Below are 17,806 nucleotides of genomic sequence, written 5' to 3'. Positions count from 1 at the left end.
GAGAGTGTGTATAATTTTGCGATTAAATCCGGCATACGTATTTTGCAATACAATATATTTCTTCTTTTTTTTTATATATAAATTGTGAATACGTTACGTCATATCTACGCAAACAACGGAGATATATATATATATATTTGTTATTTTTATTTTACGCGTGCGTCAGTATAGAGGATTTGCAGGGTAGATTTCGAAAAAATTAACGAGTAATGCGTAAAGATAAAAATCCATCTTTTTTTTCAGCGTTGCGTTTTGCATATAATAAAACGTGCATATAAAGATATCAAACGAATGTATTTGAAACATAATCTCGAAATGCAACAACGAACATTCGAGAGATTGCATTCGAAGCGAGATGACGTAAAGCTTGAACATGCGAGATGGATCCATTGCGCGATCCCTTGCTACAGTTATATCTGAGTTTGATTGAGTTGAAACTCTATCACACGATACACAATACGCACAATAATATATTTTATCAAAACGATTCGATGTGCCTCAACGAATCATATGAGCGTCCGCGTCAGCTGATAAATTTGAATAAAACGATACATCGCACATAGTATGTATAATCGCATCATGAATTAATGTGTTGGCTGTTCAATGCAAAGATTTTCTTCCATATATATTTTATCGTAAAACGTATTATTTATTAGCTGCGTCTAAAATGTAAAAATGATGGTTATTAACATAATTTTTTTAGGAAAGAAATTTGTTTTCAGACATCTATTTCTGAACGCTTATACATTTTTTTCATATCATGTCAAGTCTTTCAATTATTGCGCAATGCGCGGTACATAAAAGAGCTCTGGCAAACGTTCAAGAAAATAACTCACGGAAACTCGCTCAATTTTATTAGTCCGCAGTACATGAATTTGGTATACTTGCGCGCGCCATTCGCAAGTACAAGCTAAATCTGATTAACGAGCATCGCGATGAGGGTAGATGCGCGTTTTGGAGAACGGCCAATAATCATATATCGTTCGTCGTTCGGAATTCCGCGACCATACGCGACGCTTGATTCCCTCAGACACGTGAATCACGTCGCTTTGCTGGCTTGTGTCCCAATCACGGGACTGGGATAACGCGGATCGATCGTTATTTCCTGACAAGTTGATTATCAGATCGTTATTTAAGGAGCGCATATGCGATCTAAGTTCTATTTTGAGACAGTGTGATATTTTAACGGGACCCTTAAGCTAGACTACACAAGACACGACGATTATGTGATAATTATGCTGAATCAATGCGTGAATAAATGAGAACGTACATTGGAAGGAGGTCAAGGAAAAGATTTACGTCATTGTGGGAAAACGTATATACACGATGATGTGCTAGGATTATAGTTTTATGTGTCGTACAGATGAGAATTGCTTATTTCGAAAACTTGATATTTAGAGGCAAATTATAACGGTATACTGTTTCTCATCGTTAGAACATTTTCAGTCGTTTCATAACGCTAATTAAAGCACAGCTTTTCTGTAGCAGAAAACATTCGTAAACTCACGTTTACGAATATCAATTCTGCATCAGTCGTAATTAAAAACAAAATGTTTTAATTTTGCAGAAATATTAATTAATGAATTTTTGACGGGATATGTATATGTATATACATATATATATATATATATATGATCGAGATACTTTCTAGCTTATGGGTAGTGACCTCGAATTGATATATTGGCTGAACTTTAGAGTTTGAATATTTATATAAACGCGGATAAAATAAAAATAAAATTCCCAATTAATATTTAGACCGAAAAAACGTGACATTATGAACGGTTCACTAACCGTGCGTACGTCAAACATTATTCAGCGTGACATTTTGCATTTTTATTTAGATTTGTGAAAACTTTTGAATATGTTATCTGACCTACTGACCTATGCTAAGGACTTGCAGTGGACCATTCAAAATTATTCGATTATATCAAGAGATTGTGTGATTTAGTTTCTCCGGAATTTTAAGAACTTCCCAGCGAAACTAAATTGCAAGAACGCGAATTTTATTAAGATTCTGTATGATTTAGCTTGCGATTTAGTTTAAAAGTATTTTACTTTAAAAGCAAAATGTGAAACCCTCAGGGTTCATGTAACCGAGCACGAGTATATTCTTTGCAAGTTTTGTGTTAGAAATTTATACGCGACGCTACTTGTTATTTAGACTTGTTAAAATGATGAAAGTTTCAAGAACTCCGCTAACAACGCATTCATTAAGTAATTTTCACCGGATATTACGTATTTATATACAATCTACAATAGTATACTTTACTTAAACTTCCTAAACTGAGAGAAATTTGCATCATTAAATTTTTTTTCCTCAAGAAGAGATATACTGAGAATTTAATAAGATATATTCTTGGAAATATTATGTTATTTTCGCAATCGTTTAGCGGAAGTTGTTTTGTAAATTATTTCGTATTGATGCAGGCGAATGATGCGAATTGAAATTTCTGTGGTTTGGGAACATCAGCATTTACTGCTCGCCGGTAATCAGTTGTTATTCAACGAATATTGCGTTTCATATTCTGCTTGCTTGTCAGTTTGTCAACGCGGCACGACGTTATCTGGCCTCAAATCGACGTGGCTCTTCTACGTACGTTTCAACCTTGCCTGCATTCCAAAATCCATTTTTATACCGGCTTACGTAATCATAATATTTGGCTATCGGTTTCCCTTTATTGCAATATCGGCGAGTTATTGATCTGCCATCACAATTACATTATATAGATGGATTCTCATAGATCGACCGTCGCGTCGTGTTCGAAATAATTTCATTATTATTGCGTCACATGTGTCCATTTCATGCAATGAGGGATCGTTCACGCCAGCAATTAATTAATCCACATTATTAAATCATCAAACATATGTATATCACTATGCATTGCCATGTTACGCAAATTAAATATTCCGCAAAATAGCGTACATATTTTACGCAAAAATATTATATACACGATGATGATGATTTTTCCATTGATTACTCATATCTGCGTGACAAATTTTTCTCTCTCTCTCCCTTTTTTCGATATTATTTTTTTCTCTACTTTAAGTTTTACATATTCGTTTCTGCAAACATTTCACGTTCGTAAGTCTATATAATTGTGGCATGAGTGGGTGCGTGATATTCTGTTTGAATTTATTGCGAATGCGCATCTTTTTCTCGCGCTTTGCAATAGTCGAGGATCTCGGTCATATTGATCGCGGAAAATAACCATCACGGTAACCATTCTGACGTATATAAAAGAAACCATTCAATGGTTCACCGCGATCGTGTGAAAAAAAAATACTATTTTCGCGTTGAAAGAGAAATTGCTTTTCGTTGTACGCGTTAGTGCTCCTATTAACGTTAATCGTATAATAAACGTTTCTGCAATTTTGGCTGTATTGTACAAAAAATCGCTTGTAGATTAAAGTGTTAGAAAAGAGCAATTAAGAAAGGAGCATTCTATTGATACTATTTAATAATTGTATAAAGTGACAGGTAATTAATACTTTATACTATAATAATTTGAAATTTGATTGATTACCTCTTGATAACCGTAGATAATGGATAACTAATTAATAATGTTACGTAATAATATTGTCATTAATGTGTTAAATATATGCAAGAATTTATTGCGTAACTAATGTTGATAAAGTAACAATGAGAATATTGAAGTATTCAAATGAAAACTTCCTTCAACTAATTTATTTATTAATTTATTCATTGATTGTTTATAATGAAATGTTTCGATTTGTTACAGAGTAACTTAACAGTGTTGAAAAAAACCAAGTTATTTAACAGAATGCACAACTATATACATAAGCTAAATTAGATAAATAATAGAATGATTTCATTTGTATAATTTTTGCATTATCTTATTCTATAGGGAAAGCAATAATAATGACATTAAATTTGACAAATAAGATCTCGAGAAATCAAATTTTGAAAAGTGATGGCTTTTATATATATTAAATTTTCCTATAAAAATTGATCTCAAAATTATTGAAGAATCGACAGGAGAGAGAGAAAATGTATAGTTTAAAAATTTTTTAATTTCTTTTTTTCTTTTTTTTTTAAATTTATTTTTCCTAAAATTGGAAATACGCATTGTATTACCGATAAAAGAGATAAAAGAGAAAATACTCGATAAAGAGAGAGAGAGGATATAGAAATATAGAAAATATAAAATATAAAGGATATAGAAAGAGGATATAGGAAAATTCTCTCTTGCTACAAAAGAGAGAAAAACTTCGTAGAATAAACATGTCTTTTACATAATATTTGTAGATTTTTTTACTTCTTTTTCTGAAGAAGAGAGAGAGAGAGAGAGAGAAACTACATCGTCACATGTTCAGCAATCGTGAACAGTAGCACTTTAATCAAGCTTTATTGCGCAGGCATTCATATAGAATGGTGAGAAACCAAGACGAGAAAAGAGGCAAACACCATCGTCGTTCTGCTGTATCATTGTCGTTATTCATGTGGCGCCAAGTTGTTTTCTTGAGCGCGCACGAGAATTTTGTCACATTTAACGTTTTGCTTGTGTTCACATGTATGTATACCGATATTAAACTCCGTATTTCGAGTCCCCTCACAGTCGAACACAATTGTATGGTCATCCGTCACAATTGATCGCTGCTCGTGTCTGACCCGTGACAAGATGAAAAGGGTATGCGAGGAACGTCGATCTCATACATTTTTGCGCTCATTAGTCCTTTCAACGACTTCATTCAGACGCGTATCGGATATTCGATAGCTTCCTCGAATAGCTATTAATTTTTCCTTATTTAAAGAGGATTACGAGATTAAGTTCTTTGAGATACATCGGAGTGATCTTTTTACCAGCAGCACATTATTAAGATTTTATTCGGACGATTCACATCATATTCAATTATTTCCTGACTTATATTGCTAACCTTATTAAAGTATTCTTACATATTTATATGGTACATCAGTATAACGTATGTCAGACACGTAAAAATTTAATTTTTTAAAATTATTTATAAAGTATATATTTTGGAAAGCCCATTTCACTCATTTCGTGCAAATTTTTTCCTCTCTAGACCGAGTAAAATGAGTTATTATGACTTTCCTTCTCTAACCACCCACGATACTTCCTCGCGCAATACAGATATTACAGGAATGATAGAACGTATTTCTAGAAAGAGTGTATGACGTTTCTGCTACTCAGAGAACCGGTCCATTTTATATCCTTCTCATTGCGTGAGAAAGCATCAGTGTTTTTTTATTTCTTTTTTATTTTTTCACAGTTAACAAAACAGAAGAAATACAATTAACCATCAAATATCACGATGGAAATTTTTCACGTTCTGTGGAAAGAAGATTTATATCATTATGTCAGTGTTTTTTTACTTTTAGTAGTGCACTGGGATAATAAAAATTTTTATAAAGCGAAAATGAATTTTATTTAGATTTTTGTAGTAAATTTATAGTAGGTCAATCTATTTAAGTTGTCAAAATAGTATATAAAAACTCATAACACTTGTTTATAACATTTATTGACTTTTAAATTTTGATTCTTTATTGTTATGATTTGTGATTGACATGAAAGTATTACTTTCTTAAATAACACTGGTCAACATTTGTCGACTTTTTTTATGTCACAAAAGGAATGACAGGTGATTTTGATAGGATTTTTCCCGTAGATTACGAATCTGAAATGCAAAATGTTCCATCACGTCACGTTTTTGAGAAAACGGGTCAAAGTGTAAAAAAAACCCGTTTTTGGCACTTTTTGAACCTCTGTCACAAAGAAACTGGACGTGATAGAATACTTTCTGTGGGCTCAAATTAAAGCTTGAACCTTAAACTTTAATGTTATGAAGCAAAAAAACATGTGACAATACTGTGAAGTTGTGTAGCACAGGTTTTTTGACTGGCCGCGGGCCAATTTTGATCTCGTAAGTAAGTAGAGTCCTAATATGCTTGTTGACTATTGTTGGACATTTAAAAGAGATTTTGCTAAAGCAAAATGCTCCAGAAAATCATAAAATTATAGCCCCGTAATTAAATTACGGGTCTCATCATAAAATGATTTCTCTCGCCTCTCACTACTCGGGGTGCTTTATTAAGTAAATAAAAAAAAAAAATCGAATAAACAAACTAATTTAGGGCTATAATTTTATGATTTTCTGGAGTATTTTGCTTCAGGAAAGTCTTTTAAGTGTCCAACAGTAGTCAGCCAGCACACTAGGACTCTACTTACAAGATTAAAATTGGCGCGCGCCCGGTCAAAAAACCTGTGCTACACAACTTCACGGTATTGTCACATGTTTTTTTGCTTCATAACATTAAAGTTTAAGGTTCAAGCTTTAATTTGAGCCAACAGAAAATATTCTATCACGTCCCGTTTCTTTGTGACAGAGGTTCAAAAAGTACCGAAAACGGGTTTTTCGACATTTTAACCCCATTTTTCTCAAAAACGTGACGTGATGGAACATTTTGCATTTCAGATTCGTAATCTACGGGAAAAATCCTATCAAAATCACCTGTCATTCCTTTTGTGACAAAATTAGTGTTGACCAGTGATAATTAATAGTGCGAATTTTTGTTTAATAAAGAAAACGGTTTGCCGTCGTCATTTCTCGTAGCTTATGACCTTTCTGCAATATTTATAGGAGAGCTCCCATTCTATAACGCACGTGTGTATATCGATGTATCTGCCTGCGTAGTCCCACGCGAGGAAAAGACGAGTCTAATTAAAATATACTAAATATATTAAATGGTTTTTCTCACAAAAAAAGCCGTACCAATTTTTTTTTTAAGAGTATTAAAATATATTATATCTTTCTGAAGATAGTTAGAACGTGCCAATTTGTGTAATATCGCAATTAAAATGATTACGCGGATATAATTTATTAGATATATTTTTCACAAAAAATATTAATTGTAAAAGATTTCTTTTTAAATGGTATTTCTATTTTTGCGAAAAAATTATTTTCCACAAATTTTTACGTTACATGTAAATAATGTAATTAATCTGCATGCGCGCGCGTACATACATATTGTGCTTGAATTAATTAATTTATCTGCATCTGTTAATCTACATTCCTCCCCTTTGATGTTATCAGGTATCTCATATGATGTTGGAAATTAATTAAGATTATCCGTTTATACGATTCTTTTCTGTATTTTGGAATCGTGTATATATCCCAACTTAATCAGCATATTAATATCATTAGTGTTACAGAGGGAAGATGTACGTCACTAGTTGTTGATGATATTAAGCTTTTGCGTGTCGTGATTCTCTCTTGGCTGCCACTTGTGACGTCCAATTTTAGATCGAGACCTTTGTACGCATGTTATGACGTGATATTCAAAACGCTTTGAGATATTATATCTAAGAATACCTGAAGATAGTTTGTATTATAATTATACGCAATAATTGATAATATTAATCTTTTAATAGATATATACATATAGTATGTGTATATATATTTTTTAATGCGCATATATTTTTTAATGCAATATTAATATACGTAATATTGTGCAACATCACAATCTTTATATTTTATTTAATTATAACAAATTGAGATATTATATGTAAAAGTATTTGAGGACAAGTTTATTTTATATGTAATTACATTTGACAATTTTAATATTATTAAGTTAATTACATGTATACATACTCATGAATAACTGTAAGAGTGTAATGAAGTTATTAATGAAATTTTATAAGCGATACTGCAATTTTAATCTTCGTACAATAATCTCATTATATAATGTAAATTAGCTAGGCAATGCATGTCGACCTGCAGTATAATTTTAAGTTATTAGTATTCAACATCTTTTTTTTTTGTTATTTTAGCAGTGCAATTTATTTATATCGCTATTTACAATATCGCCGAACAAACAAGGTTGATTGATAATTATTTAATGGCGATGTTTATTCTCAAAGATTCTTGTTGCATTAAGAGAGTTATTCGTGGTAATTTAGCTAGGAGGTGGAATGGGTAACTGCCAAAATTATTCCGTCGTGATATTCTTCGCGAAGAAGAAACGTAATTTTTTCTCGCGGGATGAGAAGGAAAATGGGGTTGAATAATAATTGCACGTTGATTATGTCGTATGCGAATTTGTCCTTGCGTATGCAAAAATTTGTCAGTAACATATTCTTGCAAGAACTGCAGAAACGAAAGGGGGAAAATACACAAATGTGGAGCGATATTACTCTTTTTTTTTTTTTTTTTTTTTTCCCCTTTTTCTTTTTCCGGAGCAACGATCGATTATGACGCATGTTGCAACCTTCGAGATACATTTTTTTTAACGAAGTAGAGTGTAACAGATTGTAACGGATGAAACAATGCAATTTGGTTGTTCGAAGCTGCAATCTGTTGCCTCGTTCTTATCGAGATTACAGAGATGTAAGTTTTTACATTATTTTGTGTATATACGCACACACTGGCGGATCCGGGGGGGGGGGGTTATATATATATATATAAAAGTATAAAATACACTGGAAATTATACTCATTACGCATTCAAGGAGTTAAGTATAGATTAGGTCAGACATAGGACGAAATGATGAGATAATTTCGTTGCACGAAAATAATTAGGCGAAATTCTTTATATCTATATAATATATATATATACTGGCGGATCCTGGGGGCGGGGGGGGGGTTAAACCCCCCCCTTTCTTGCAAATTAAAAGAAACAGTTTTGCTGAATTTGTTTAAAAAATATAAATAAAGAAAAACAAACATTAAAGAGCTATCGACGTCGTTGATCCTGGAATAAAAGCTAATCATGAAACCAAAAATATTAAATAAAATAATTTTGCAACCCCCCCCCCCCCTCCCCCCATTATCGACGTCAGGATCCGCTAGTGTACGCATATAATAAAGATAATACTGTTGTGGATATTTATTCATTGTTACTGGGATGTACGGAGAATTATGCATTTACGAAGACTTCATGCAGTCTTCCGTGAAAGATTTGTCTGATGTCTGTAATCTTGCTTATTATATGCACGTACGTTTACCCGCGTATTCCGTAATATTATTGTCAGCGATGTAACATGTAACCGTGCATACACCCACACACACACATGGATATACCTTTCATCCTGAATTATACTAAATTCCGAGTATACTAAATTGTTAATATGTACACATGTGCTATCAATTTTTACGGTAACGCTGTGAAATATATATACAACGTATACATATACGTAAAATAATGGATGCTTGGGGTTTGAAAACAAGAGGTCGCTTAACTCCAGGGACAAATAAAAAACGAATAAAAAAAGTGGTTCATATATCTACTGGAATAAGTATTGAATGCTCATGGGAACAGAAGAGGATAAAATTCAATGCGCGATAAGTCGACGTGACATTTAGTAGATTCGCGTATATAGGATTCCATTCGGATAAAACTAGATACTCACTATAGAAATTGGGGCGGTGATATTTATATAAACGAAAGCTGTATCACATACAGTTGCATAAGTAATAATCATAAAATGTATGAAAAAAATGTTGAAGCTTTTTTGGAGAAGCGTGGTGTAGAAGTTGAATCTTTCATCAATTATAACTATAGAATATTTATTTTGTATATTATAAAAATTATTTGGAATTCGATTTTGAAATCGCAAACACGCGCGAGAAGCTACCCAGTGTCTTTCAATAAATAAATATTTCTGCATATCTGCATATTTTGTGATCCACTCTTTTATCTTTAAAATATTCAAAAATATAGTTTATTTAGATGTCATGTGTGCTCAATCTTACAAAACGTATACTACTTCTTTCATCGTAAAAACATCAAGATTTATTGAATTAAAGATTTTCGTGCGAAATTGCGTATTTCGTGCTTTATGCTTTGATCTTTTTTTTCTCCAGATTTTAAATTCTTGGATATTCATGATAAAACGTGCAAAAATGTGCTAGATCGTGTCTATGTATATATTTAGTGTGTACATGTGTGCGTGTAAGAGAAAGACAGAATGGGAATTATTGGTTTGTAACGTTATCGAGCTATCACGTTTGCATGCAACTTACACGCGAAGCGAGGTAGACACTGATTTCTCGGCAAAAGATTTATACCAAAGCCGTTGAACCTTGCCCTACCGATACGCGGGGATCAGCGAGATATCGATGATGAACTATGCCTTTTTTTTCAATTACAGCCATGGCGAGGACCTCATCGTTACACCCTTCGCACAGATTCTTGCTTCTCTGCGCTCGGTCAGGAACAATTTCTTGTCGCTCACGAATGTACCGACGAATAAGTAAGTATATTAACGCCGGTCGTTTTGATTATTATGATACGTGATTGGCTCGAGTTTTCGATTAATTTCTGACCCGTTTTTTTTACAGATCACGAAGGAGTAGTGGCCAACAGGGCAGTAGTACGCCACAGCCACGGATTTTGGCGCCAGGAGGTAAAGATGATATAATATTACATTTCATTATGTTATAATTATTTTGATTTTAAATGGATCTTTTAATTTTCATATCTGCGGAGAATTTTTGTTTTAAATCTTTAGCGATTTTTAAAAATCTTTTTTTAATTTAATATACGTAATTGACAATATATTTAATTACTTTCTTTCAATCTATCGGTAATTCGCGGAAAATTTCGTCTTGCTCTCTCTAAACGAGATTTAGTGATTATTGACGACGATGAGTAATTATTGCAAGGAATATATGTAGCTTTTTAAATTTATTAAATTAATTATTTATTTCTAGCGATTTTTTAATCAAAGCGCAGTGTACTTTCGTATATGTATATTTAGATTAAATATTGCTTATATTAAATTTAATTTCTATCAAACATTTTTTCGTGCAAGTATTTCCTACGCTTTGTTTGTTTAAATTTTATTACGCAAACATGTTTTATATATTTATCTCCGGTTATTGAAAAAAAAGTTCTCCATCGATTCTATTAAATCCAATTTTGTTAAAAAACGCATTCGTTATTACAATTGCCAAATGTATATTTCTAGGTAATTTTTTATGAATTTCGTGTTTTTTTATTTGTAAAATATCAATATTTATTTTCCAAACTGTCACCTGTCTCGCATAAAGCGGTTAAAAATATTTCTCGCATCTCATTCATTTTTAAAGAGTTTTACGAAACTTTAAAAGTACAAAAAAATAATATGATCAAAGATTCAGGATATTTTTTCCAAGTTCGACTAAACTCAGATTACAGCCACCTTGGCGGATAACATTTTTCAATGTTGATTTATTGCTTGCCAGCACGAGCACTTTTATAGTATTAAGTAAAATTTGTTTTTCCGGATTTTTCAGAGGAGCCCTTCATGAAACTGGCTGTTGAAACGATAGAGGAACTAGACTGGTGCTTAGATCAGCTGGAGACCATTCAGACGCATCGATCCGTGTCCGACATGGCATCCCTAAAGGTAGGACTTTATACGCTTATATATTTTTTCTCTCTCTATACCTTTTCGCGACATGCTTTCTCAACGCTTCATTTCTCATACATGTTGCAAGTTTCTCAAAGAATTTCTACATGGCGTTATACTCGCGCATATACAAAATCACGGAAGGAATCCGTCAGATATAGGAATGCATAGGAATGTATTATTCAAATGATTTTAAGCAGAAAAAAATTATGCGAATGTTAGTACAATTCGTAAAGGTCACTGCGTTTCTGAAATAAATTGTTTTCTTCGTATCTTTAAATAAATTAAACGAAACAGTTAGTACACGTAACGTGAATATAAATAAAAACTACATTTGATAGAGGACGAACAAACATTGAAAAGCATTACCTGAAATTATTTTAATGACGATAATTTTTAAGTACATATAATGTTATTTATTTATTTTTTGAAATAATCATTTAAAATGTCTATACATATTTTTTCTCGATTTTTGTGTGTATGATTCATATTATAGTCACTAGTGATTTATCTAATAATTTCTACCTCCGCGTTAAATGGAATAAAATTTCTTTTATTTGCGCGTAAATCAGCGTTAAATTCGCGCGGGATTGACAATGTGGTATTGTTCGATTATAACGAACAGTTGTATGTGTGCGGGAATTGCGCAATCGCTAAGACCGAAGCCAAATTGCGATCGTAAAGAGATTATTCATTCCCTCGGGAAATCCCGAAGTATAAATATTAAACAAAGATAAATTCGTTGTTTTGCGATATCGAAGAATTACGATCTCGTTTACGCGTTGTAAACGCGATTGTATTTATTTGCCGGCGGATAACGCAGACACTTATTATACTCGGACAGAAACAATCGTTTCTCGATGACGCTCCCCGACATCCTGGCCGTGCAATTTCCGCGACGATCGTTAATCGTTTGTATTCCGGCCGCGGGAATTTCCAATTTCCACGATTGCAAGTCGGCGAAGTCGGCGCAAGAACAGAATCATCCGAATGCGATTTAATTTCGTTTTTGAGGTACGAGAAGAATCGTAATTTTTCATTTGCGATATCAAAGTGGATAGTACAAGTTGCGAGAAAAATTAAAAATTTACGAAAACGGGGATTATTTCTCTCAGATTTTTTTTTAATGATCGATGTTTTATCAAGAAAGTTTACAAGGTTGCTTCTCGACGGAACAAAATCTCGGGAAGACTTTTCTCATTTATCCCGCATAAACGGGAAGTCATGCTTTCGCGTGAATATGAATATTCTTTCATGCGCTTGAGCTATTTATTGCGAGGTTTGACGTGCTCCAATTGAGTTCAATTTTTTTTACGTCATGCGCAAGGATATAGTTCCGGGGAAGTAAAGGATTTTGCTCTTAATCGTTTTATGCACTCTTCTGAACTTTCTGAAAAGATGTTTTTTTAGATTGCTTGTTGAATAACCTGTCCGCCAAGATGCAACGCGTGTACGGTAATTAAACTTCTTTGAAGATAGTTAGATAAAAATGTTGGTTATTAAAATTTGAAGCGACTGCAACGTTGTAATTTTCCGAAAGCAAATCTGCTCGGTTTACTCTCCGGGGACCTATGTTGAAAAAAACGTTGTTTGCCTTTTGCACTTTCCGGTGACGCAATTTTACTTTCTTTCGCTATAGCATTGAATCGATATTTTTTTTTTTTCGTTCCCTTTTTGACCTAGAAGCGCCACGTGTAACCCCGTGTAACCCCGTGTAGGTGTTCAATTAACCCGAATTCCTTTTTAAAGGTTTGTTTCGATTTAAAGAAAATTGAATGATAATATTAAATGAGGCCTTTAAATGAAATCGAAATATAATGAGCTGTGCAAGCAACACTGTGTATCTGTATATTACAACATTTATCGTTATTTTTTAAAATGATCTCTTCATTAAAAAGTTTCGATATTTTTTATATTCTTGCTGAGTATAATAAGAATTTAATGTAAGGAGCGTAATTGAAAGGTAACATAAGCACAGAAATCTTATTCCTCCGTAAAGTCACCAGCATCCTCTCGACATTATTAAAGACTTTGCCTCTTTCTCGCGACTCGCTTAATTGTCATTGTGAGATTAAATGAATTTTCCGTTGCTCTTTGTAGTTTGCCGCTATTTGCGCGATAAAGTGTTAAAATGCAGCTGAAATGCTGAGTTTCGTAAGCTCTTTGGACTCGTTACGAACCACATACTCGACTTGATCTTAAGCGTAGAATTAAGAATCAACTTTACACAAAACTCTTGTTTTATAATTAGAAAGAAAAAGGATGGAAAATGCAAAGAAATATCTCTGATTTAGCACTTTTAGGGAAGTAATGTGACATAATGAGGCGATTCTTCTTAATGTAAGCAGTTGCGCAAGACGATTAAAACTTTTTTTTTATATTTTACAATTTCTATTATTTGTCTCCTTTATATTAGGCCCTTTCTCGGTAAAGTAATTAATTAGAACCGCTCACATAATAGCTTATTTAATTTCTTATTAAGGCGCACGTAATTCGCAGACTTATTTATATATATGTGTGCAAAAATAAAGTGCACCTTCTCCATACGCTTTTTCGGTCGTAGATTAGCGACCTTTCTCTTCCTGTACTGCGGCCCAAATATCTCATGCTTATATTCTCACCTTATGAATTATTCGTCTTATTTGCATATACATAAGGCGAACGAGCGAAATGCGTATCATTTTCAGTCGTTACATGATCTCGACCGTCGCGTTCAGTCCGAAGTAACATGCATGATTACATGACATCACGTCAGCTTTATAGTTACTTTCTTTTCGCTGACAAAAGACGCGTCATCCATTTGTTCTGAACATACGTGATATACGTAAGGATATTGATGCTCCTTGTTTGTCAAAGTGACGTTCACGTGAATGTGTGCTGAAAGCAAAATGACACGTTAATGTAGTAAAAAGAAGTCTATACGTGCGCTGATAAATTAACACAATCATTATCAGAGAGAGAGAGAAAGAGATATAAAGAGAAAGAGAAAGAGCTTGTAGTTCCTTATAAGTAAAATTTACTTAAAATTCGAATTAATGCTTTAAAAGGTACATATTTAAAAATTAGAGAATTCTTTAAAAATAAAGAACTGAAAAAAAATTATTTTAACGAAGGAAAACAAATTTTAATATATATCCAAATGCTTTTAACAGAAACGTTAAAACATTTTATTAACAAATAATAACGGAGGCTAATGATGTGATTTTTAGAACTTGTTTTAATCGTGTTTTACTTTATTCCGGGAAATATGAGTTACTCCGAAATTGTATCAGTTCAGTTATGTTATAAATTTTATTTTATTTAAAAATAGGATCACAGTTCTGTTTTATTTAATGAATTTTATGGTACAGTAAAAATCTATAATCTCTTGTTATTCTATCATACAATATTTTAATAAAAACCTTATTATTTATTTATCGGTCGACGTTTTTTGGTAACAAATAACTAACAAATCTAAACGCGCAAAGTTAACTAATAACTCACCGTAAAATCGTATCTCAGTTTTAATTTGACGTTTAAGCTTAATGAGAATCAATGCAGTTTATTGTCGCGAAAAAAGTCATGTATTATTTTTTCATCGCCGTTACAAGATTTATTTCTAACTATGAAAAACCCGTTAAAGTTGGAATTGCTCTTTAATCGAAAAGTAAGTTTTGGCGGAAGTTTAATATTGTCGTAAAAGTTAAATTATATAATTAGAAAGGATCATGTGTGTTCTGTAAAATTACTTCATACAGAGTTACTTAATCATTATCAATAAAAGAGGAAATATATACAAGTAAGCTTTTATATAATATATATATTCCTCTCTTAATATAAATTAAGAATTTATTTAAAGATTTATAATTATATCGTATTTTATATATTAAACTTTTGTATTACATAAATTCCCAAAACAATGTGTAACTTTATAAATCCATTATAGTTTCATATATTATATTTCTATTTATAGTTTATCCACTCAAATTAGTTTAATAAATTTCTCTGTTTTATGTTACTAAACTCTTTCTATTTATCATTATTAGTTATACTATTAATTTTTTAGTTATGATCTCTCATTTTCACAATTTTTTTTATTTTATAATTTTTAAGAGAATTATTTTAAAGAAAATAAGACATGTAAACACATTGCAGTCTTTCTCTTTCAATCTACTTTAATCTAGATATTTAACAATATTTTTTATCGCGATCAAAAAATAACTAGTCCTCTCAAATTGATACATTCGTTTTTAAGCTCCCGCGGTGCTGTTTGTCGTCTCTCCTGCGTTTGTTTCATTAAATCCGCTAGTATTTCGTCTCACAAATATACTACCTTGATCCGGCTACGTGACGTCGTGAGATAGATGTTCGCGCTTTTTTTCCGAAAGCACAGGGACCTGCGAATTTTCCTAACAGATCCTTCTATGGCGAACGAACGAACTCGTTATCCTCGCGAAATCCCTCGTGTTTATCGAGAATTCGTCCAAAATGCGTTCGTTTCGCGGACGAGAGCAAACGCGATAAATTTGAGCACCAGGGTTTCAGATTTATATCAGTGGCACGCGTGACCGAACCGTCGAGGCTGCGCTTGTTGATTACACATAGAGGCCGATTTCTGGAGATCGGCAGGAGTTGCGAAGCGTTCGTGTGTACATAAATTCATCGATTCTGCGAGACTGCCGATGATAGAGTCACTTCAGCCGGAATTCATTCCATTGTGCGTGAATCGGCACCATCTTCCCGTCACAAATGTAATTGCAATTACATTTTATGATTTAAAAATCAAACAACGCATCGTCTTTCTCAATATCACGACGTAAAATATATACGAAGAAATTTATGTTTATACTTGAGAATTTTTTATTATCTTGTATTTTCTTAAAATATCACGCTATTTTATTTAAAAAGAAATAATATTTTTATAATAATTATTAAAAATTAATATTTTTATAATTGATGCCACTTGCATATTCAAAATCGCCAAGATCAAAGTTGCGATCGATTACTTATCGAGCACCAAAGGAGCACTTATGCACCTTGTACTGAAATACATTCTCTTGAGCAGATTTATACCGATTTATATTTATGCGTCTGGAGTGGATTATGTTTACGGTTTGTTTTCATACACTTGGCACACGTGCAGCTGAGAGATCAGCAAGAAAGCATCCGTCGACCAATCAGAAAATAGCGATTTCTTGTATTCGTATTTTACTATCCACTGTCCTTCCCTCAAATTTAGCAATTTCACGAAATTCTGCATTTACCGCATACGATCGTATCTTTTAAAGAATGGCGCTCGTAAAGTCACCCCCATTTGATGGCAATTGCGCTGGAAGGTTGAATAAAACACATAAAAATGTATTTTATTTCATATGAAAATTCAACATGTATCTGAATGCTTCGAAACTGCCGGTTGCTTTTAAGAGAAAATGTTTTTATGGCGATACTATATACAAATCTTTGTAGATTTTTCGTGTAATTCTGAATTAATCGAACGTAACAAAGCTCCGTTATTTTCATGAGAAAAGAATAGTCAACGGTACTGAGAACTGATCCGAAGGGATGCCCTTGCGAGCGTCGGTTGTTCCTCAAAGAAAATCGATATTTTGAATTAATTGACCTACATTGAGATCGAGGACACGTGACTTCACCATTAGGCTCGATATGAATAAACCGATCGGTATATATGTATATGTGGTTACAGTGAAATAACACGCTACAACATATGTGCTAATAATAATATCAATATTTAACGCGGATATGATTGAACACTTGTTTCAACATATACAACATATATATGTTTGCAAAACATTGGAATTGCGATAGTTTGCGATAATTTGCAATAGATATTATAAATATCTAATACAATGTTCTTTTTCTCTTTCTTTCAATTTTAATATAATGTTCTAATAAAATTTGTTAGATATTTTTATTAATTTTTATTTTAATTTAATTTACTTTTTTTATTTAATAATTTGCTTAATACGTTGCTGAGGGAATTGGCCTTTTATTTTAAGATATATTACTCCGTCTTATTGTATTTTTATTATTTTATTTTATTTTATATTTTTTATTAGCTTGCAATAAAAATTTTAATGTTTTGAAGACAATTTTTAATATATTATTATGATAGCATTCCGTTATTAAAAAATCGCTGTTATGAGCATCTCAAGAATGTCTTGTAACACGAACGAGAAGGTAAAATAAAAAATTTTCCATCGGACTAAGCGACTGTGTATAACTTAGTATTAATTCACCTTCTTCATTTTCGAAATGTTCACGGCAAACATTTACTCGCGTTTTCGCACTCAATCTTGTCCATTAAACTTTTCATAAAGGCTCCTCTGCCTTTGAAACCAATTAGCGTTGCTCACGGTTCGTTGCGTAAAAAATCTTGCTCGTCTTATTTGTCGTTTAATGTTCGAACGCACAGTGCAAAAAGTCTCTCGTTGAGAAGGA

At 32.6% G+C, this 17,806-nt stretch overlaps 1 protein-coding gene across 12 annotated transcripts in view; it reads left to right on the top strand.

The window, feature by feature from the left end:
• Dnc (phosphodiesterase dunce) overlaps window positions 1–17,806 on the top strand; it is a 149,350-nt gene that overhangs the window by 98,822 nt on the left and 32,722 nt on the right. For all 12 annotated transcript variants that reach the window (XM_083043049.1, XM_083043043.1, XM_083043044.1 and 9 more), the window contains 3 exons: window positions 10,127–10,228; window positions 10,317–10,381; window positions 11,253–11,365. In XM_083043049.1, the coding sequence (XP_082899175.1) occupies window positions 10,127–10,228; window positions 10,317–10,381; window positions 11,253–11,365 (280 nt within the window). The remainder of the gene's footprint in view (window positions 1–10,126; window positions 10,229–10,316; window positions 10,382–11,252; window positions 11,366–17,806) is intronic.

The sequence above is a fragment of the Prenolepis imparis genome, unplaced genomic scaffold (assembly GCF_030444845.1).
Source record: "Prenolepis imparis isolate NDT839.2.m4 unplaced genomic scaffold, iyPreImpa1.0 SCAF_7, whole genome shotgun sequence".
NCBI lineage: Eukaryota > Metazoa > Arthropoda > Insecta > Hymenoptera > Formicidae > Prenolepis > Prenolepis imparis.
The sequence above is the reverse complement of the archived record's forward strand: the minus strand, read 5'-3'. Positions and strand labels throughout refer to the sequence as shown.